Source organism: Lepidochelys olivacea (genome assembly GCF_965140295.1).
Source record: "Lepidochelys olivacea isolate rLepOli2 genome assembly, chromosome: 8".
NCBI classification, from domain to species: domain Eukaryota; kingdom Metazoa; phylum Chordata; order Testudines; family Cheloniidae; genus Lepidochelys; species Lepidochelys olivacea.
The window spans coordinates 18,855,708-18,877,857 of NC_140418.1; the positions used below are offsets into that span (position 1 = coordinate 18,855,708).

Consider the following 22,150-nt stretch of genomic DNA (forward strand, 5'->3'; position numbering starts at 1 on the left):
TGGCCTTTTTAAGTACAAATACTGGCTTTGCCAATGGAATACCAGCTGGGTGACAGCTCTACCCTTTGCTTTTCCCTCCTATTCATCTTGCCGTTTAAATGTTTCATTATTATTACTTGTCATTATTCAGTCCTGTAGTAATCTATTTACTTCAATTGAGTTAGCCTCTGCAGTGACTGACTTTCAGTGGTTCAATCTAGAGCAGCAATGGGGGGGCTTGGAGAATGGCACAAAGAGACTCTGTTTGGAGACTTCTTGCCCTAGGAAGATTTCCAAAAGACTTTTTTTTTTTTTAAATGAAATGGTTTCCTTGTGTTTTTCACAGAGGCCCTATCACATTCGCTCCAACACATCGACAAACGAAATTGCTCACGTGTTCAGGACAGCTACTGTAATGTATCCTGCTGCTTGGTCTAAAGAAATGATGTCGCTACTCAAAAAGGTGAGGGCAGGTGGAGAAATGGGATAACTCAGGGGAATGGATATATTCGCATCTAAGAGTGCATTGTGCTCACTGGCCTTTGGATTGCTCCTTAGGCGTCCAGTGAAAATCCTGTCCAGGTCAGGTCCAGTGTTAGTGACCTTCTTATGGCTCTTGGTGCGCTCTTTAAAACGACTAAAGGTATCCACACCGATGTAATCACTAGCTGGAAGCCTTACTGACAGTGTCACGTCCAGGTCAGGCCCAGTAACAGGGAAGCTTGCATTGGTGTTGCCCCTGTTCTCAGGATATATGCAGGATCAGCGTCCTTCAGACTGGCCCAGTAGCCTTCTTTGTCCCTCTGAAATCATCGTTGGGAATTAGAGAGAGATAAATAGAGATGGTCAAAATTTTTCACACAAAACTTTCTATTTTGTTGAAAAAAACATTTTTTCCAAAATGCAAACTTTTCACAAAAAATGCTGATATTCTCACATTGTTCCATTTCCCATATCATTTTCTGAAACCATTTTTCCTCGATACTTTCACTGACGTTTTTATCAACGTTGTTTTCAAAATTGTTATAAATACTGTTTGTTAACCTGAACCCATGATTTCTTACTGAAGGCAGGTTTTCAGGAAGCAAAACATTTGATAAGGATTTCAGAAACAATTTGAATAACAGTCTTAGCGGAAGATATCATGAAAAAGGGTAACTAGTCCATTTTGAACCCTGCTAAATGGGAACGTCAACATTTTGAAATTTTGTGAGAAATATTTTTGGGGGTATTTTTTTTCAGACTAGCCCTACATCTGAATAGTAAAAGAATCCCTAGCATTTAGGACAATTTTTCTTCCTAAAGACTCTGACTACAGTTATCCCCACCACTGAAAAAGACATGGGCTAGGCTACAGACATGGGAACAATTCTTCATTGGTAATGCAGCACAGCAGTGTTTTTAGGAGGAAGATTGAAAAATACCCATTTAATTAATATTAAATGGGGGAATTTAAGAAAGAGGAATAGTTAATACTTGAGCTAGAGTTTAACCAGGCCAAATAGCGACACAGGGATCTTCATGCAGACATCCTTTGTATTTCTATATATTTTTACCTTTGCTAGAAGTTTTATCCTGAACCACAACATGCTGTAAATCCCACGGGCTTGAATTAATAATGCAATGTCACAATTTATTTAAGTTTCTGTGTGCCCCTTTGCATCTGGTTTAGCAGCAATATTTATTATATATGAGGCCAACTGGGATGTTAAGTTTTGTCCCGTTCAAATATCTCAAGTGAATTTCATATTAAGGTTCAATGCGTTTGATCATTGGTAACAGAGCCACATTACTTGCATTTTGTGTTTAAGCCACAGTACTTGGAATGGGGAAAATGAACTGTGAGTGATGTTTACACTCAGCCTGCATATCATTCACACGCTGACAGTATAGATTTTGCGCCTCCACTTAATATCATTCACACTCTGGTTGCAAGCACTAACACTAAAATGGTGTTTCAAGTTGTCAGCGTATTCATTACATTTGAGGAAGTGTTTTTCTGGGGTTATTTTAGAATGTGCTACTAGAAGTTCTTGCAATCTTGAACCACAGAACTTAATTCAATCGCTAATTTGTATTATAGCTAATATGAAAAATCCCCACTGGATTCATTGAAAAACATGAAGACAAGCAGGACCACTGCCATGGTTTTAGACTCATAGATGTTAGAAAGGGAGGATGGTCCAGCAGGTAGGGTATTAACCTGGAAATTGAGAGACCTGAATTCAGTTTCCTGCTCCATCACAAATGACTTTAGGCGAGTCATTTAATCTCTCTGTGCCTCAGTTCCCCATCTCTAACGTGGGGGTAATGGCCCTTGCCTACCTCCCAGGGGTGTGTTGTGAGGATAAAGCCACTGACAGTTGTGCGGTGCCCAGATACAATAGTAATAGGAAGCATCAGCATTCCTCAGTTTAAATAAATATGAAAACAGCCAGTTGTTTCCTAACAATATAGAGCACTATCCATTGTGACATTCACTGGTGTCCTTGGAAGACTATGATACAGCCTAATAGAGCTCACAATTAAAAACTTCTTAATATCCATACCTTGCATTTTTTTTTGCATCCCATTTCTCTTAATTATACCCCCTTATTAACACTTTAGCCAGTCCCTCTGCCTCCCTCGTGTTAACTGAGTTTTCTGTGCTGTGATTAGATATGTCTTCTTTGGAAAGATGCCTTTTTAATCTGCAGTTTCCAATTTCACTGTTGTGTTGGAGACAGGAGACTAAAATGCCAAATACATATACATTTTCAGTAGAGTTTGGTGGGGAAGTGGAGTGAGGAAATCAGATCCAAATACTGAGAAAGTGAAGATGAAGCTGGCCCCGCTGGGATTTTATTTAAATTGGAGAGAGGGGGGAAGAAACACTGTAGAACGTGTTCCATTTTTCTTAGTCTCCCTGTGAAAGAAAAGAACCTGTTAAAACAGACCATTCTGGATGACTTGTTCACACTCAAGGACATCTGGTGACATCTCAGTGGATGCACTGCTTAACTTGCTAATAAGAAAGAACTCAGTGAGTCGTTACTAAAGGAAAATCTTCAGTTGTAGCCAAGTAAGCAGCCCAGTTGAAAAATGATTAGCAATGAGATTACTTTGGCTCTGATGCCGGAGTTTGTGTGTTGCACCCTGGACTGAGTGATATGTGGGACCAGAGATCTCTGTGCTCTGAGCTTCAGGCCGGCACAGATTAAACCACTTGGCTTCTGACCAAGATTAAAAAAAGACCCTGCACTAATGTGTACTGACCTGTAATGCCAGGTTGCTAACACAACCCTCTGGAGTGGTGCTGGTGACTCTTCCTGCTTGTACAGGAGGGTGGACGCCTGGAGCCATAGTCGGGCTGTTTAACTCCTGCAATATACTCTCAATGGGAGGATTAAGGTTAACTCCACCCATCCAGGCACTGCAGTCAGTTACAACTGCCCGAAAGCTAATGGAGAATGGAATCTTAACTAAGAAGAGGGGGAAGAAAGTGGACAGATATAGACAAGGGGCTACATTGTGCCAGTAGGCACCACTCTTAAGAGACGGTGGTACATAAACTGCCAAATCAAGAGTAACCCTCTTTGAGGCACCACTCCCTCCCTGCTTCCCTTGTGCTCTGGGAATGGAGGAAATTTGCCATTGGCCTACAGCATAACAAATTACATCACCACCCATACCAACTCACCTCTGCTGGCTGCTGTGTTGGGGAGCAGGAGAAGAAAGACTGCCCATTGCCCTCTCTCCCTACCCACTTTATTGTGTGGTCTATAGTCAATAACAATGTAGCCTAAATTCTGTCCTCTTCCTACGCACTGATAGATAGCAAATAACATTGATATTCCTGGTATAATTATAGGCTTCAGGGTGTGCGTGTGTGTATATATTCCTATATAAACACAGATTGTTGCTCTTCAGAACTTTTCAATTTCCTTTGTAACTACATAGCATTACTACTGTAGTATTGGAAGCATTCCCTAGGTATAAAGAGAATAGGGTGAATATCATGGGATTGGTATCAAGTTATCAAAGGCAAAATTGGTACATTTTAAAAAGGCAACTGGTATACATATAGACAGATATAGATTCACAACTGTGTGATATATATATATATATATACACCCTTTTTCTCCTGATTGTCTTCCCGTGGCCTGGCGTCTAAACTATTGTGTTTAATTCCCATTGCCAGTTGCTTGAGCCAAATCCCGAGGCACGGTTTTCTCAGTTGAAAGATATCCAGGACTTTCCGTATCTCGCTGATATTAACTGGGATGCAGTCCTACAGAAGAGGATAATGCCAGGATTCATTCCTACTGTAAGGCAATTTTTTTAAAAAACCCATCATTTAGAATGTCTACACGATCAGAGTACCCTCCTATACACTACACCTGATTCTCCACTACTTTGCACTAGATCAGAAAAGTAATGTACTTTTGCACACACTTTGCACAGGTATATATTACTATACAAGGTGCAAGGCAAGGAAAAATCCAGGTGAGAATTTTCATTTTATGATTAAGACTATTAAAGGGATCATTACAAATGGTAGATGCTCACGATTTGTATTATTGTTAGTTTTGTAATGTTGTCATTAATTCTCTGTGTATTCAGAAGAAATGCTCTAATGCACTTACAAGAACCTTTGTATTTTCAAAACTATGTGCAGAGAATTCAATGCTCGTAACCAACCCTATCATAACAAACTAGCGTGCCTAGCCACTGCGCTCATGAGCAATCCTGCAGTAGCAAACAGCTATGAGCAACCGTGCTTGTGATCATTCTACAATTTAAAAAAAAAGTCCACAGCTCAGAACTCTCAGATAACCCTATGTGTATAACTTGGTTCTTGCCAGCCACTTTAGAATAACTGCTTATCCTCACAAATGACCCTTAATAACAAACCAATGCATATATATCTAAGGGAGAAGATCATAATTATGGAAAGGAATACTCTAGATTTCTCCTTGAAGCATTCAAGGTTTCAGTATAAACAACAATGAATAAATGAGAAAGTGATTTTTAAAATGATGCAATGTACCTTGACAGTGTCCTTCTAACCGAGGGGAGTGATAAAATATGTAAAAGGTTCAGCAGGAGCTCTGGCTAGGTTATTGTTATTTGTTTATTCATTAGAGAGTTATTTCCCAGGTTCTTTCCTGTTTGTGAGAGCCTCTTCAATGCAGGGTCGATTCAGCTAAGGTGACCTTTCTCTCCCCTATAGAAAGGTAGACTGAATTGTGACCCAACCTTCGAACTTGAAGAAATGATCCTGGAGTCCAAACCGCTTCATAAGAAAAAGAAGCGCTTAGCTAAGAAGGAGAAAGACACCAACAAAAGCTATTCTTCACAGGTGAGAGAGAAAGAGAGGCAGGCTCCTAGAGTCCTGGAAATCTCTTTCTTTACACAAAAATCCACTAGATATTTCATATGGATGCAGCAAAATGCAAACATGTAAATAGTCTGATTGTTGCTGTTGGGATGGCTTTGTTCACAAAACCTCTCTGTACTAGTGACAGAGCGTACACCAGGGACAGCATGATATTGTAATATGAACATTAACTCATGCATTTCCTAAATCGCTATCTTAGTTATGTAATTTTTATGTTTTATAACATAAATTTTGCATTTAATTTCCTTTTTTAAAAGTCAGAGGTGGGTGGGGGGGAAGGAATTGCCCATGGTGGCTAATGTTGGGATTTAAACAGTCCCAGATGGCTTTTAATTTCAGGGAATGGAGTACGGGAAGGACTAGTTTCTGACTTTGCTGTTGATAATGTTTTGCTGGAGATAATTTACTGCAAGATTGGGTCAGAGTGGTAGGAAATGGTGCCGCTCCAGTTTCTCACACCTGGGCACAAGTCACGAAGGTGTTTTGCAAGCTTCTCCCAAGCAGTGCTTCCAAGGTACCAGCAAACTCTTATGACTCCCCCAGTATTCCAGACCTTGGCCTCTCTGCAGCCAACCTGGCTAATCATGCTCCATTATGCTAAGCTTGCAGCAGGATTTGCAATGTGGGCTAGAATCAGACCATCCACAACCTCATTTTCAGTTGTGATCAAACTAAACCAGGTGTTGAATCTAGGTCTCAGGAAGTGGAAAGCCAGTTTTTAAGGCACACAATGCACCACCCAGTTTATTTGTAAAATGCTGAAGGCCAATTTGGGGTAGGAGCCTGTCCTCCCTTTCAGTTCAGTCATCTAAAAGGTGAAGTGTTTCCAAGGCCATGTTTAGACTAGGAAAATCAGTTGTGTTTAAAACATGTTGGCAGGTCATGATAACATTAGGAGGGAGCCTAACGAAGTCTTAGAGTGAAATCCTGCCCCACTGAAGTCAATGTCAAAACTTCATCGACTTCTGTGTGGCCACAATTTCTCCCCTGCATTGATGCCATAGGGCTTTGTTAATACTGAAGTCTCCCTCATCCCTCTTCTATGATAAAGATCCTCTAATTAAATAGAATTGGATTCTTTAAAAATTAAGTTATTTTGAAGGTCAGCTGAATCTCTGAGCATCTTAAATATTTTATCATGGCCTGGGATAAGAGTTCTTTCATTTACAAAACTGATCCTTTTTAATACTCTTTATCAGTGGAAGCAAAAGCAGCCTGATCCCCACCCCTTCCCAATCAGCTGTGCAGAATGAATGTTGCCAGCAGGTTTAGTGCCGCCAAGAGGCAGCAGAAGCCTGTAGAATGTGTTGGGTTTTGTGAAAGCACTAGGAATTTGGAAAGTTTATTCCAAAAAACATGTTTTTTAAGTAAAATTTCTCAAGAAACAAAATAAAACAGTGTTTTCTAAGGAGGTCTGACTGACAACCCATGGCATTAAACATCAATGGTCTTCCTAGATGTGATAGTGGGTCATGCTTTGGTCTTAACTGCACCCTTCCCCTCTCTTTTCGTCTTTGGCACCCATCTCTTTCTTTGCTGTTAGGACTCTTTGTGTGCTTCTCCTCTCTGCCTGCATATTACCTCCCTGCTATAAAAGGCCTTTCTTTCCTCTCTCCAGCCCCACTACCTGTTTCCTCCTTTTAAAGGTTCAGGTTCCCCTGCACACACTTTCCCTTGCTGTAGGCCTCATTCTTTTAGTACCTTGAAAGGTAGGAGGTGTGAGGTGGAAGGGTCTGCAGCGATCATCTTTTTGGCTCCCATTCCTTTTTGTTGGGAGGACTCTTTGAGATCAGAGGTTGAGGAGGAATGTACTGTCTGGGCAGTTCTCTCAGAAGCATCTTTAAATAAATTTAGTTTATAGTAGTTCAAAACCTTGTGTGTGAGGTCAACATTACAATATTCTCCGTGTAGACCAGGGGTGAAAGTAAAATTGAACTCTTACTGGTATGGGGTCAGCTCTGTGCCCCCCCTCCAAAGGGGCATGGCTTCAGATGGAAGGGGGGGACTGGGGGGGGTCAGTGTCCCCCAGCCAGGCAATCCGCACTGCTTGGCCTGCGCCTCCCAAGGCTTCCGCGGTGATTGAAAGGGTCCGGAGCCCCAGGCCCCTTTTAATTGCCAGCCCCAGGGCAACTGCTCCTTTTGCGCCCCCCCACCCTCATCGGCAGCCAGGCGGAGAGGGGGGCAAAAGGGGCAGTGACGTTAAAACGCTGCCGTGGCAGCCACTTCTTACCAGGACGCGGTACCGGCCTGTACCGCCTTACTTTCACCCCTGATGTAGACCATGGCTATAGGGTTTTATAGGACATTTTATGTCTGCTGTATTGATTTTCTTTGTGCATTTAGGTCAGGAGTTTACTCTCACTAGTTTTCATTCAGGGAGACCCTCAGGGTAAAGTTCGTTCTCAGCAGGCAGTCACAAAGCCAGAGATATCTCTACTGTTCAAATCACTGCCACTTTGTGTGTGTGTGTGAACGATGGCTCTGAGGACAGCAGCTGTACGAAGGAAGCAACAGCTGAGCATAATGCTCAGAGGAAATTAAAAGTGAAATACAAGGTTATGAATTCTTGGGGTCCCATTAAACCGGAGCCTGTGTCATACATAGCGAGGAGAGGTGCACTGTTGCTCACGGCTTTGGGGAGTACTATGCGGTGACAGCTGAATTGTGCTAGAGCTGTGTCTCTTTAAGGAATCCTGTCAGTGTCTGACTTGTACAAACGGTTTAAAGAAGGCATCTGTCCCTTTTTTTCCTTTTACCATGCGCTGGTGACTGGAATGCAGGTGGTGTCTGGTAGCCCAGTGAAACGTCTCTGTGGTGAATGAAGCAGCCAAACTCAAGAGCTGTCGGAACCGATCTTGCCAGTCAGAGTTAGGGCCTGTAAATAGAACAGGAGGACTTGTGGCACCTTAGAGACTAACCAATTTATTTGAGCATGAGCTTTCGTGAGCTACAGCTCATGTTTTATTTGCTTTCAGGCAGGTTTTTTCCCCCCTTTGTTGTTTGTAGGCTGTGTGTATGGCTGCTGATAGACAGTGATAGAATGGAGTATGTGTAACACTGATCCTGGCCTGAGGCTTGCCCACCTCTTCCATCAAGCTTCACTGAGCCCAAATGAGGCAGGCTCTCGACAGAGCTCTGTCACCTGGCCGCAGCATAAGGAAATCTGGCTTTCCATACTAATGCTTTGCCATCCATCCTAGGTGCTAAAAGCACCTGACCAGCACTCTTGGGGAGTGGGTATCATTCTCCCCACTTTACAGCTGGGGAAACCACAACCCAGAGCTGGGAACAAAACAGTTTTGAGACAAGGCATGCACATAACTAACTGCATGAATCTATTTCCATTGCTCCTTTCCCCCAATCTACTGCTTGTAGCTCTCACATGTTGTGCCCTACCTACCCTTAAGCTGTAAGCTCTTCAGGGCAGGGAAAAGTGTGTCTTTGTATATTTTGTAAGGTGTGTAATGCCCTGTGATTAAATGGTCATCACAATAATGTGAACCCCCTAATTCTGTGCTTTAGACACAAGACTGCTCCTCCTTCAATCTCTCTTTATCTAATGAAAGAGGAGAGAGAAGAAGGTAGAGCTTTCTGTACATTTTCAGCTCGCTCCCACTCCGCAAATTCTCTCTTTCAGACAAGAGGTAAAACTGAGGCCTCAGTCGCTTATCGTTATGAAAGATACTAATGGCACATTTGGGACTATTGAGGAATATCAACCTGTCTGCCTTGGAGAAATTCTAGTTTGGGGATTTAACCTTTTGCCAACTTCAAATGCCTCCTGTAGAATCAGCTGCTGAAATAGTTATTCCCAACTTCCTGCCCAAAGCAGTTGTGTGAACCGCATAAGCAAAACCAATCATGCACCTTATTTCCCTTCCCTAAAAGTGTGTGGGAGGTATTTCAGGAATGGATGGAGGGATCCCTCTATACATTCTGCAAGGCACTTTGGGTTCACCACAGCATTAACTGAAGCAATTTACACTTAACTTGCTTCTTTCATATTTGCCTAGCACGAGTGAGAGGAGCCAGCCTGCACAATAATTCTCTAGTTGTAATTCCCTGCACCCACATTGGTGCTGCTCTCACTCGTGTGTGGTGCTAAGACTTCTGGGCTCACATCCCATGCTTTGTACAGCTACGGTAAACTGAACTCTTCTATGACTCCTTTCTCAAAATTGGAGACCTTCTGTGATGGAATAAGTGCTATTGAATATAATACGTTACCCTGATTGCCATTCTTCAACCTGTAGGGGCAAACCCATTTATGCCTAATGGATGGGAACACCTCAGATACTGTCCTGTGTCAGTTGTGAACTCTAACTGTCCTCTCCTCTGCTTTTCCCTATTTCAACATGGAAGGGCTGCCGTCTTCAGAAGCACCTGGAGTCACTGCAAAGGGACTTCATTGTTTTCAACAGAGAAAAGTAAGTAGTGACATAGGAGAAGTGGACCACTCTGGCAGGTTTTTCAGTGTGTTAGTAAGATCTTTGACAGGACTAACTCTCCATCTGCTCAAACCGCTATAGGGTTCTATTATATTTTTAAAAAAACAGTTGAAATAGCAATGGAGAGAAGCAGATGTTAGTGAATGTTATTTAATCCAGGATCTGAAGGGGAACGGAGTGGCATTTTTACTCATGAGATAAAGGGTAAAGCCCACAGTACTGAAAACTGGAACCCATACTGCCTTAAATTCCAAATGAATTTGGATAAACTATTGTCAGAGATTGCATGGGATGTTCCCTGATGTTTTTAATGGAATTTATTCTGCATCCATGTATGTTGAATCATATAAACATTTCCAAATAGGGGACAAGGCTGAGGAGGCGATAACCAGTAAATCAATAAAAGAAAACCAAATACCCGGAAGTGTGCTTCAGCTTCATAAACCCCGGAGTGGGGACTGCCTCCCTGTTCTATGCATTAGCCATAGAACACAGCAGGACCAGTTCTACCACATCTAACCAAATCTCTGCCATTACAAATAACCCCTCATCATCTGCTACAGAGCTGAATCTTGAGCCTAGTTAGTATATCTTAAATGAATGAGAAGTGAAGTTGGAATAAATTCCCTTGAAAAGCACTGAACATTAGATGAAATTAACATACCAATCCTATGATATTTCATGCAAATTCATATGGATTTAAGAGTACATGCCTGTAACACTTGCTCATACAAGTAGAACCCATGGAAATCAGAGTCTACTCCTGTAAGTAAGTATTGTTCATGTGAGCAGGGATTGCTGGAGTGGGCCCAAAGTTTGTAATGATCCCCCTGAAGTAGAGCCTCCTTTTGGGGGGATGAAAAGAGCACTCACTCTGAAATGGCCAGACTCGGCCCACCCAGGACCAGGGGAGAGACTATGGTAGGTGTACTCAGAAAAGGGGTGGGGAAGAGTGCTGATAAGGGTGTGCTCAAGACCAGGGCTCAGGAGGCATGGCTGTTGCACTGTGCTAGCGGAAATGCTGTAGCTAGCGGAAATGCTGTAGCACTCACTTAGAGGGGAAATGGGCTGAAATCAAGCTTGTGTACGGGTTAAGAATTGGCCGGTAAAATACACACTGAACTGGCAGTGAAACAGTCATAGGCTGCTGCCTTTCTCCCTGGGGTTTTGACTCTTCATTTCTTTTCTTTTTTTAAGGATGAGGAGACACCACAATGAAATCCAAGAGAATATAACACTGGCACAAACCAAAGACCCGGAAGAAGAAGACAACCAGAACAACAACCTTTGAGCTCACTTAGCCTCTGCCCTGGTGTGTTCCCCAAGGGTTCACTGCACACCTACACATGTTCACGGAGCTTGGTGAATAGAATTACCCACTGATAAAAGGACAATGCACATACCCCAGCCCAGGGCGTCTAAGCCAGAAATGTGTGCACCTTCCTTTTCCTCCTTCCACCTTAAGTCAGGTGGATACAGGGGGCCAGGGAGAGGTCTTTAGTACTGCCCCTGCAAATAGCCTGCCAAAATAAACAAGAGTCAGATCCTCCTCCTCTGCCGGAGATGGTTACAGGAATCTGAGCACAAGAAGATGTGGTCTCTTTTTCAGAAGAGACCCTGAGTGCAGGAAGGAGGAGCTTATCCTTGTGGGGCAGGATGCCTGCTGGCACAACATTTAGGTATTGAGTGCCTAGTGTAAATCTGGGCGAGGGATCAGTTGATTGCCAGTGGGAAGCAACAGAAGGGTATTTAATGCATAATTAGGTCTGTCATATAGACTCAATATTAGAGATGAGCCGGCAGCAGAATCACAGACCCAAACTCTTTGGAAGTTTGGATTTTGACATGAGCCTCATAGCTTAGACTCATCTCTAATTGTTAGAGGCAGAAGGGGCTGCTCTCAACTGCCGGGCTTGTATTTAATCTGCAGCATACAGAAGACAGGACCTTTGCTTCCAGCAGGGTCTCTTTCTAATATTTCTTTAGTCTGTGGTAGGGAAATGATCTAGTTCCTCAATATGGGGAAAAGGCAATAATGGTTTCTTATGTTTCTGTTTTGCTGTCTCTGATGAAATTCCCTAGCTTCCCTGACTTTATGCTATTGGGCAGGGCTGGCTCAGCAATGGCTAAGAACATATGAACAATGGGGACTGGGACGGAGCCTACTAATTTGGGCCAGAAAAGGAAGAGGTAGCAGTTCTCTATTGCTGGATAACAGGCTAGGGTGGATGCTTCACTAGCAGATAAAGTTCACCACTGGCATAAGCAGATGCAACTCCATTGAATCCAATGGGATTGTGGCCCCCTTTGGTCCCCTTACACCAGAGGTAAATTTGGTTATGCATCTTTAAGTGTGATAGAACATCAACTTTGTAGTCTCAATTTCCCTTTCGCTAAGGTGTTAGACGTGAACATTATGGACCAAATTCAACCCTGGTCTAAGCAGCCACAATACCCAATGGTAACTGCACCATTTTACACCAAGGCTGAAATTGGCCAAAGCACCTGGTTTATAGTCATGCTGTGATTGACACTATCTTTTTAAAGCATTAGGGCCCTGAGTTCTCACCTTCTTGTTTTGCTTGTCTTACTCTCACTGTGTGTTAAACTGTCTCCCATCTGCCCAAAGCCGTTCTTTGTATCCCCCTGCGACTTCCTTTCTCTCCCTGTCTGAATCTGGTCAAGTAGAGGTCTGAATAAAAACAAGATATGATGAGACTTCTTCCCAGACAATCAAAAGCCAGTGTAGTTTCTGAGGTCACTTGCATTGCAAGCCAAAGTGTGAGTTTCCACTGTTCTGAGCCAACTGGAAATCTCCTTGACTTTTATTTTAAATGTGCTTTTCCCCTTCGCGAAGCTGTTTTAAAAATCCTTCGGAGAACAGCATCTGCACACTGCAACCTGGAAGGAGGCTTTGGTTCCATTCTCTGATGCATTCAGAAAACTTAAGAAAAGAGCCATCCTTGCTTTACATATTTAGACCACCTCGGGCAGGATGGATGCCTTCTCACAGATGCAAATGATTTATTAGTATTATGAGTAAGCCATATTCTCTTGATTAAACAGTGGCTGTGTGGTTTGGTTTTGGAGGATGTAGTTTATCCTTACACATTAGCAAGCAGCTGCCTCAAGGAGTGCTCAGAATGGCCTGTCTCCAGACCCTGTGAGCATGCTTGAGGCTGAGTTGAGGTAGCTGTCATCAGAGTGAGCAAATAGAAAATAAAGCCCTTGTCTCAGTCCTGCTGACTGAATCACTCCCATTCCTTTGCATGGCGCCCCGGGTCTCAGCACCAGGAGTGGCTGGTCCACTATTCCTTTTTAAAAATTTTTTAGGTCTCTTGAAATAAAATAGTCCCAGGTAGATGGCAGTGATTCAGCTCTGCGGATCAGGAAAGGACTAGAAGCCAGTAGCTCACTCGGGCTGCAGCATGGCTGTAGGAATAGAGTACTTTGTCAGATACCTTTCACCCACAGCTCTCCCATAGCAGCAACCAGGTGGGAGGCTGCTGAGCTCCAGGGAGCGTGATCAGTGTATGCAACATTAGAAGTAGCAGCAGTTATTGCACCAGTGCACAATCCCTTTCTGAAAAGCTTGGACCCCGCCAGACCCAAACTCCAGATCTGAATGTCCCTGAACTGTGGGTGTGTTTGGAATCCGAATGCAGCGCTGTAGCCTACAATTAGTCCCCATCTTCATAACAGAGGAACTTTAGGGGGAGGAATGAATGATCTGAATGCTGAGGCTTGAGCACATCACTGCTTTTAGCAGACAGTCTCATAGCGGAAAGATCTAGTGAGAATGGCCCCATCCTCACAGTGGGGTGTTTTGAGTTTGCTTTATTTTCCCCTATTTCATAAATCTTCTATGCAGTAGCCATGGCCCTCTTTCCTTCACAAGAAGTTGGATACCATTCAAGAAGAATAATCACCAAATGATTAAAAACAGGCAATGGTATGAATTGAAGTCAAATGAAGCTAGTAAGCAGCTTCCGCCCTCTCAAATGGTCACCCAATGCTCTCTCAAAAGTGGTAATTCTCCAGATTCCCTACCACCTTCCCCATGGAATCAGCTTCAACATTGATCCAATGAAAGCAGGATGAAAAAGACCCCCAGAAAACCTAGAACATGATGGCTGGATGGCATCAACAGACACCTGTCCCTCACAGGCATCCTACCCCATAACATGCTCAGACACAGCATTGGGTTTTCAATCAAGTCCTTACTTTGACCCAGTTTGGATTGATTGATGGAATTACAGGGGGATCAAGTGACCACCCACCCACCACATTCAACCACACTATCGATTTAAAAAGTCCTGGCTCCCAGGCCCTTGCTCTGACCAATCTCAGTATTAGTACTTACCTTAAAGTGCTGTACAAGCATTAAGTAATGAATCCTTACAACACCCCATCACAGAGGTCCTGACACCCTTTTACAGATAAAAAAACTGAAGCAGACAAACTATGACTTACAGCGGGCCTTTTGCTTACAGGAACTGGACACGGCTTCAGGAGCTCCAGATTCTATTCCTGGCTCTACCAAACTTCCAGTGTGACCTAGCCCAAACTGCTTCATATCTCAGTGGATCAGTTTGTCATCTGTAAAACAGGGATACACCTACCTCAGAGGGGTGTGGTGAGGCTAAAACGTGCTCTTTGCGGTGTACTCAGATACTATGCTAATAGGTGTCCATATAAGTACCTAGTTGAAATGCCACAGGAAGACTGTTGGAGAGCTACGACGAGTATACCTAGCTACTTGTTTTATGTAGCACCCTGGTATTTCACGCCTTGCTACAGCCTTTATTAGCAAACACAGGTCAGAGTTTGTGCTTACGCCCACCCCCAGTGTTTTGTCAAATCTGTTTTTTTGACAATGGGAGACTCCTAACAGAGAACGTTCTAAATGCCCCATAGACTAGCACTCTAAGTACTTTTGGACAGAACAAGCATGCATTGATTCAGCCCGCAGCTGCCAAAAGCCCCATGTAACCTGAGTGATAGGAATAAATGTCTCTTTCAACCCAGATGCCCACTTTTCATCCCTGACAGTGGGATCAGCTTGAGTTTTGGTTCTCACACACTTGGTTGCATTCATCTTTCATCTACAGGTGTTAGCCCCAACCAGAGCTAATACTATTACTGGTCACTGCTCTGGCACCAGAAAGGAGCTGCTTTGTTTTGCAATGGGCCACGCAGATGGATGATGCTAAATAATTAAATCATAATCCCAGCGTTCCTGCTATCTCTGGTGGGGTTTTATTTGAGTAAATTAGTCTGCCATGAATGATTTCTGCCTTCAGCACACAGTATCAGCTGTCTAGGTATTTTTACCACCTGTATCACAGCAGTATTTGAGCATACCACATACCAACAAGAGCTTTCCCTCACCCACGGATTCCAACACATGAAGTGGAAGGAGTTTTTTTCCCATTGTAATGGATTATAAAGGAAGCCTTTGACCTGTGGGTGTGTTTAACATTTCATGGCAACTTTGCTCGTGACCATTCCAAGTTCCACAGTCAGTGGCCCGATCCCAAGAAAGCGTTGTCCCCCTCATATTAGTTCCATTGTTTCTGCTGAGGGCAGGTCATCCTTTCAGAGGTAAGGGAGGATCTAAGTTCCTCGGGCCCCACAACAGTGGACTTTGTCCAGGATCAGGAAGGAGTGTGAAGGGGAGTCAGCGTGGAGTCTGAAATACATGTTGTAGATAGAGTAGGTGGATTGCCGAGGTCTTTCAGCCTTTTAGAACTACAGCTTCTACCCTCATTCTAGATGAGGCTCCTGGATTTTGAACTGAGAGGGTTGGGATCCATCTTGCCCATCTACACAGCCTAATCAGCTAGCTGACTCCCACTCCTCAAACTGGCCTGCAAGATTTCTGTTGACCACTGAAAAGACCAGCAGAAGGATCTGCAGACGGCGACCCTGAGGCACTGTACACCGTGTGTGGACGTTAACAAAACCAGGCAGCTCTCACGAGCTGAAAAATCTAATTGCAGATTGAATTTAGTGTTGAAAGCTCACCCAACAAGTAATTTGATATAGCATCTAATTCAGTATAGGTGCAAGGGGCAGACAAGCACACGTTAAAGGTAAGTTGCCATTTCTTCAACCCTGTGGATGCTGGCACATTCACAACTATCAGCCAAATGAAGAATTAAGACAACTTTTATACATGGTCTCCAAAAAGGACAACTGTGTGAACAGCTGCAGCGCCTCAAGGTGGATGAGAGAGATCATTTCACTGAGTGATTTGTCCATCCCTCTGGGCCATCCACCTTTTCCTTTTCTTCCAGAAGAGCCCAGTTTCTATTAGTACTAAGGAAATCTCAATGATATTTTTCTCTACACATCCTAAAAAAACACTAAATTAAAAAAAAACTCCAAACAAACCCCTGAAGGTTTTACGTTTTGACTCAACACCTGAGCCACTTCAATAACTACTGTCCCTTACATAGTGGGGAGCTGAAAGTTTTACTATGTTGCCAACTTTCTCAATATCTTTTTTTAAAGACCCAGCTGTTGAAATCATATGAATACACAACACTGTCAGTTTTCATTTAAAATTAAATACAATTTCTAGCCCTTAGAGCTGTGGAGGAAAGCTTGAAACCATAAAACAAACAAGAACCAATTTAAAAAAAATTAAGTCAATCTCAATTTTGGGGGGCCTGGCTCATGATTTTGGAATGCTTATGGTTAGAAATACTGCATTGCTCTTAATTCTCCCTCAACTCTATAATTAAGATGACAGAATTTATTATGAGAGAGGAATGGAAACTGGAACTTTCATTGCCCCAAACAGTAGCAGCTAAGTTTTCAAAGTGAGTCCTTGATTTTGAAATGTCTCACTTCTTGTTGCCCAGTGTGAATGATGGTAGCCAGGGCCTTCTTTTTAGAAGTGTTGTATATAACTCCCATTGATTCCAACTGGAGCCGTAGGGGCTCGTTTATTTGAAATATCAAGCCCACAATGTTTAAAGTTCAGCACCCAAAACCGAAGAACTCAAAGTCAGTGGTTATTTTTGAAAATTTGGGCCTAGAAATGTATCCAAGTTGAGTTGGTTCTTCTTTCTCCCGGCATTGGTAACTGCAGGGTTACCAAGTAGTGGGAGAGGTCTAACCTGCTGCTACTGACCCAGCTCTGCAGTGCGATGGTGGAGACAGGCTGGTAAACACCACAACATTTTAACTTAGTCCATTTTGAGTGTTTGCAACAGGTGTCAGCTTGGCAGCCCTGAAGGTAGAGATTGAAGTCCTCTGTTTATCCCTGGCTTGGGCAGTAGCAAGACAGGCTTCTCCCACATCTCACTGCCAAACCTGTTCTGGAGAGGCCATATCTAAACAAGACGGGATAGTTCAGTTTTCAAATCCATTTGGTTCCTGGCCTCTCTGAGACTGGCAAGAAATGTATCTCATTGTGGTATATTTAAAAAACTTGAAACAATCACTTTTCAGGGTCACTCTCCATTGGATTTCTCGCTCCCTTCCAAATACAGGAAAGCCGCTGAGGAGCTAAGTAACCTGCAGTTCTTCATTTCTGATATCCCAGCACCACCTTGTGGGGACAAGTTAGTATTAAAAATATAAAAAACAGAACCCACTCCCTAACATTCAGCAGGATCCAGGAGCTTCATGTGATCGTGACTGTTTGCTGAAGAGGGCGGAAGGAGGCACCACCATCTCTCAGGCTCCCTGTTGTGAAAGGGGAAGCATTAAGGTCACCTGCAATGAGCACCTTTAGTAGTGCATATAAATGTGTCTAACATGTCACGCAGGGTTCATGGCAAAGTCTTCAAAAGGAGACAGGAGCGTCAGTGCTGGGTCTTAAGAGAGTAAAGGGAGCAGGGAGAGGACCAAACAAGGATAAGACTGTCTCAGGAGGCGCCAGAGTATTAGCAGGGACTTTTTCACGACTCCCTCACCTCCCAATCCCTATGCACCCCCCTCCCCCGCATGGGAATCTGCAGCCAACAGAGTTTCCCCTTTTACGGCAGAGGAGAAAAAACAAACTGGTGCAGCAAGTTGTTTGGAAGGAACAGTTGCTTTCTGTTTTTTAATAAAATGTACAAAGTAATAAAGTCTTACATGAGGCGATACAACAGAGCTGTTACAGAGATGACTCTGAGCTTCCCGAGGGGCCTCACAACACAAGACGGAGGCAACCATGTCTGACCAGCATTGAGTGGAAACAGATGAACATTGACACAACACACAGACCCACCTTGCCCCTACCCACGATCCCTCCCCACAACCCACCCTCCCCGCCCCCACACCGATTCCTTCTGAATAACCTGCCTAGCTAGTTCGTTCATGTCACTGTCATCCCAGCTTTCTCCGCCCCCTCCTTACAATGCAGCATCACACAAGCACTCAACACGTATATTACAGACTCTTAACTTAGTGACCTGTCAGATTTGCATGCATGTAAAAATGAAAGAAAAAAATTAAGGCTATGCATAAACAGAAACCAAAGCAATATTTTTAAAGCTAGGTAGCAAATAGCGTTTGTGAAACATAAGGCTTGAGGCTTATTGATTCTTCAGCTCTTAACGGTTTTTAATTGCTTTTCCTTCTTAAATACCAATGTACCATTTTCCCCCTTGAATATTGGTGTTTCCTTCCCTGCTTAGGTGCTTAACTCAGGGAGGTTATATTGGAGCGGCCTCCAGGGGGCGCTACAATGCGCTTGCTGGCTGAACGAACACCTTCGTCGACCTGGGTACCTGAAATTAGGACATGACCACAAACAAAGGGAGGGGAGAAAGGGAAATTAGACAGTTGTGGCTCACAGGCCAACCAGTCAGGAGGTCTGTGGTCTCTGAGAAGGTCCCTACATGCCTCACTGGGAGCAGATTGTTCTTAAGAGACCTACCCTGCTGCTTCTTCACTTCCCTGTTCCTCCTTTCAGTCCAATAGTACCTCAGTGCCCTCAGGCAGCCAGCAGCTGCAAAGACCTCCCTGTGGAGCCTCCCCACTGGAGCTGCGCTGTCAGGAGTGAGGGACTAGGAGGCAGTAGCAGGTCTCTGGCATTTAATCCCCTTTTAAGTCTGCATGGGAAAAGGGGCTCGGGCAAGCTCCAGCCATCCCCCATCTAGAGGCCCCTCCGTGCAGCAAGCCCCACAGACTGGCAGGGTCAGCTCTCCCCAAGTCATCACCACAACTGTTTGTATGAAATCTAACCCCAGTCCCACCCTGTGCCCAGCACTCTGGGACCTGGTATCACTGGGTTCTTCAGTCCATGAGTACGCAGCACTTTGCTGTGCAGAGGCGGCTCCCACTCACCTGACAGGCTGAATCCAGACTGATGGAGATTCCTGACGGGAGGCGTCTGCCGGGTGGGGGATCCCCTGGTGGAGCCTGCAGGGGTTCCGCCTTTAGGCGTGGCTGTCAAATCGAACACGGGCCCATCATACATGCCTCTGGGCACGGCATGCATCTCGGCCATCTGTTGTGAGAGAGAGAGAGGGCAGGGGAAGCAATGACGCTGCTTCTCTTAGTTACTGAGAGCACTGGCACTGGGAAACCGGGATTCCCTGAACAGCACAGGAAGCCCCTCGATCTTCCACAGCCCTCATCTGATTCAAGGCCACCATGCCTACTGCTGAGGTCTGCAGTGCTCTCCCCCACCTCACAGGGCTTGCCGTGCACCAGACCTCCCCAGCACAGATGCCCACATTCCTGCTCTCTCACACTTCCTGTGTGACCTTGGACAAATCCCTTAGCCTCTCCATGCCTCATTTCCCACCTGTAAAAGAGCCCTAGGTCCAGTGCAACAGGCAAATCCTTCACTGTGGATTACTGCCCCCCTTGATGGGGAGAAAGGTGTTTGCCCACTCTCCAGCCTCGTAGCCTTCACTTTCTTCAGTTCCCTCCAAACTGGCCTTCCCACCATGTACAGCAACTTACGAGCTGCTGTGCAAACAGCCCAACATGCTACCTCTGCTGGTTGCATATACCAAACATGCAGGTCTACACCCTTCGATGAGGCACCAGGGCCCAGCTCCTCCCCCATTGATTTCTGGTTTGAAATACACTAACCGGGCAGCACTCAAGGGGCACAGTGACCAAAGCAGGAGAGTCCACTACTGGGGAAGAGGGCGACTCAGGCATGCAGCCTCATTGGCGGTACCATTACAACGATGGGAGTACAGCACGTGCACACACTATGCCCCTAAGGAAGTTGCAGTGTTTTCCCACACCTACGGGACTCATTCTCCTAGCCGGGTCTCCTCAACGCCTTACCTTCCTCCTGGCTTTAATGCGCTTGTAGACATAGTCTGCAAAAGGACTGCAGGGAATGAAGCGCCCAGCTCCCTGTGTCACATGAAGGTTGCCATCCTCCAGCATGATCTTCCCCTGGCATATGACAACCAGCGGAGCCCCACGCAACTCCATTCCTTCAAAGATGTTGTATTCAGCTGCCTGAAGCACACGGGGAAGGGCAACAGGAGCATGAACCCAGGCATTCTGCACCAGAGCCTGGCCAATTGAGATGATGTCCAGACTCTGTCACTAACCAATACTCACACTGTGTACGGCCAGAGACTGGAATAGCCAGGGGTGTGAACAAGGACTGTGGCTAAGGACTAGAGCTCCAAACTGGCATCTTCCCCTGCTATTCAGGTGAGCATAGAGGTCCACCAGTAGAGCCCTGCGGTGAGCCCAGGCCTGGAATACTAACTAGGGGAGTTACAGGTCAGGACAGAGGGGTGTTCGATGCTGTATTCAGGCTCAGAACTAAAAGAGCAAGAGGTGCTGCCACTCAGCATTCAGGAGAAGCATGCCCATCTCCTAAAGCCAGGGGCTGAGTGGTCTAACTCTGCAATCCAGGACCGAGTTACTGTCTTACATCCAAGTCTCCTACCTGGCAGTAACAGAGCAGATAACCTTATCATGCTGGCCAGTTACGCCAACCACCTCCCAACACTCCCCAGGCCAGCAGCTGACTTACCGACTGGTGGCTTTTGGCTGAGACAATCTTCACTGCATCAGGATCCCATATGACCAGGTCACTGTCCGACCCCACCGCTATTCTCCCTTTCCGTGGATACATGTTGAAGATCTTGGCAGCATTGGTGCTCGTCACTGCCACAAACTGGTTTTCGTCCATCTTCCCTGTGGCCTGTTCAGATATAAAATGGGCGGGTCCTCAATCTAATTGCATTCATAGCTCCACAGTTCAGTAGGATCATGGGGAGGGAGAGGATGGTATCCAGGGAAACAGTATGCCCCTTGTGTGAACTGTGAGAACAGAAATTTAACGAGTCCAGACTAAAATGTCCACCTCCCTTTAAAGCTGGTAGGATCGACTAAAGGTCAGCCACTGAAGCTGAAGGGGAAAACCCACTCACTGGAATTTGTTTAGAAAGGAATATCCCTGCATTAAAAATTACCTGGCTTTTGAAAACTGATATAAGGGGAACAAACAAGCTAGGTGAAACCTGGAGTCTAGCATGCCTTGGGTATATTTCCCTTACACAGATAACAGTAATACCCAGCTCTTATACAGAGCTTTTTATCAGACACTCTCAAAGCCCTTTACAAAGGAGGTCAGTAGCATTATCTCCATTTTACAGATGGGGAAACTGAGGTGCAGTGCCTTGCCCAAAGTCAGCCAGCAGTCCACTGACCAAGACAGGACTAGAACCCAGCTCTCCTTGATCCCAGTCCAGTGCTCTATCCATTAGGTCACACTACCTCTCAGCACCACTGCATGGTTCACAGGTCCTGGCTCCTCACCCTCAATAGGGTGCAGTGGGGGCAAAAGACATATCTGGCTTCAAGACTAAGCTTGATAAGTTTATGGAGGAGATGGTATGATGGGATAGCCTAATTTTGGCAATTAATTGATCTTTGACTACTAGCAGTAAATATGCCCAATGGACTGTGATGGGATGTTAGATGGGGTGGGATCTGAGTTACTACAGAGAATTCTTTCCTGGGTGTCTGGCTGGTAAGTCTTGCCCACATGCTCAGGGTTTAGCGGATCACTATATTTGGGGTCAGGAAGGAATTTTCCTCCAGGGCAGATTGGCAGAGGCCCTGGGAGTTTTCTGCCTTCTTCTGCAGCATGGGGCCCAGGTCACTTGCTGGAGGATTCTCTTGAAGTCTTTAAGCCATGATTTGAGGACTTCAATAGCTCAGACATAGGTTAGGGGTTTGTTACAGTAGTGGGTGGGAGAGATACTGTGGCCTGCGTTGTGCAGGAGGTCAGACTAGACGATCATAATGGTCCCTTCTGATCGTAAAGTCTATGAATGTGCTCCACTCCCCCCACAATTCGCTCTCTCATTCCTGCCTCCTTGGCTTATGTAAACCTGCCATTGAGAAAGATGTC

At 44.8% G+C, this 22,150-nt stretch overlaps 2 protein-coding genes across 11 annotated transcripts in view; one reads left to right on the forward strand and one right to left on the reverse strand.

The window, feature by feature from the left end:
• Positions 1–15,253, forward strand: part of STK32A (serine/threonine kinase 32A) — a 92,337-nt gene extending 77,084 nt beyond the window's left edge. For 7 of the 9 annotated variants that reach the window (XM_084637275.1, XM_084637276.1, XM_084637278.1 and 4 more), the window contains 5 exons: positions 326–442; positions 4,160–4,285; positions 5,192–5,320; positions 9,722–9,786; positions 11,005–12,883. In XM_084637275.1, coding sequence (XP_084493401.1) covers positions 326–442; positions 4,160–4,285; positions 5,192–5,320; positions 9,722–9,786; positions 11,005–11,098 — 531 coding nt within the window. In that variant the 3' untranslated portion in view covers positions 11,099–12,883. Of the gene's footprint in view, positions 1–325; positions 443–4,159; positions 4,286–5,191; positions 5,321–9,721; positions 9,787–11,004; positions 12,884–14,300 lie in introns of those variants that run through there. The other 2 variants (XM_084637279.1, XM_084637280.1) reach the window with 2 other exon arrangements.
• Positions 15,254–17,835: 2,582 nt separating this feature from the next.
• The window catches only part of DPYSL3 (dihydropyrimidinase like 3), a 72,216-nt gene continuing 67,901 nt past the window's right edge, over positions 17,836–22,150 (reverse strand). For both annotated transcript variants that reach the window (XM_084637533.1, XM_084637534.1), the window contains exons 11-14: positions 20,765–20,935; positions 20,056–20,235; positions 19,096–19,258; positions 17,836–18,536 (exon numbers count right to left, since the gene is read on the reverse strand). In XM_084637533.1, the coding sequence (XP_084493659.1) occupies positions 18,448–18,536; positions 19,096–19,258; positions 20,056–20,235; positions 20,765–20,935 (603 nt within the window). In that variant the 3' untranslated portion in view covers positions 17,836–18,447. The remainder of the gene's footprint in view (positions 18,537–19,095; positions 19,259–20,055; positions 20,236–20,764; positions 20,936–22,150) is intronic.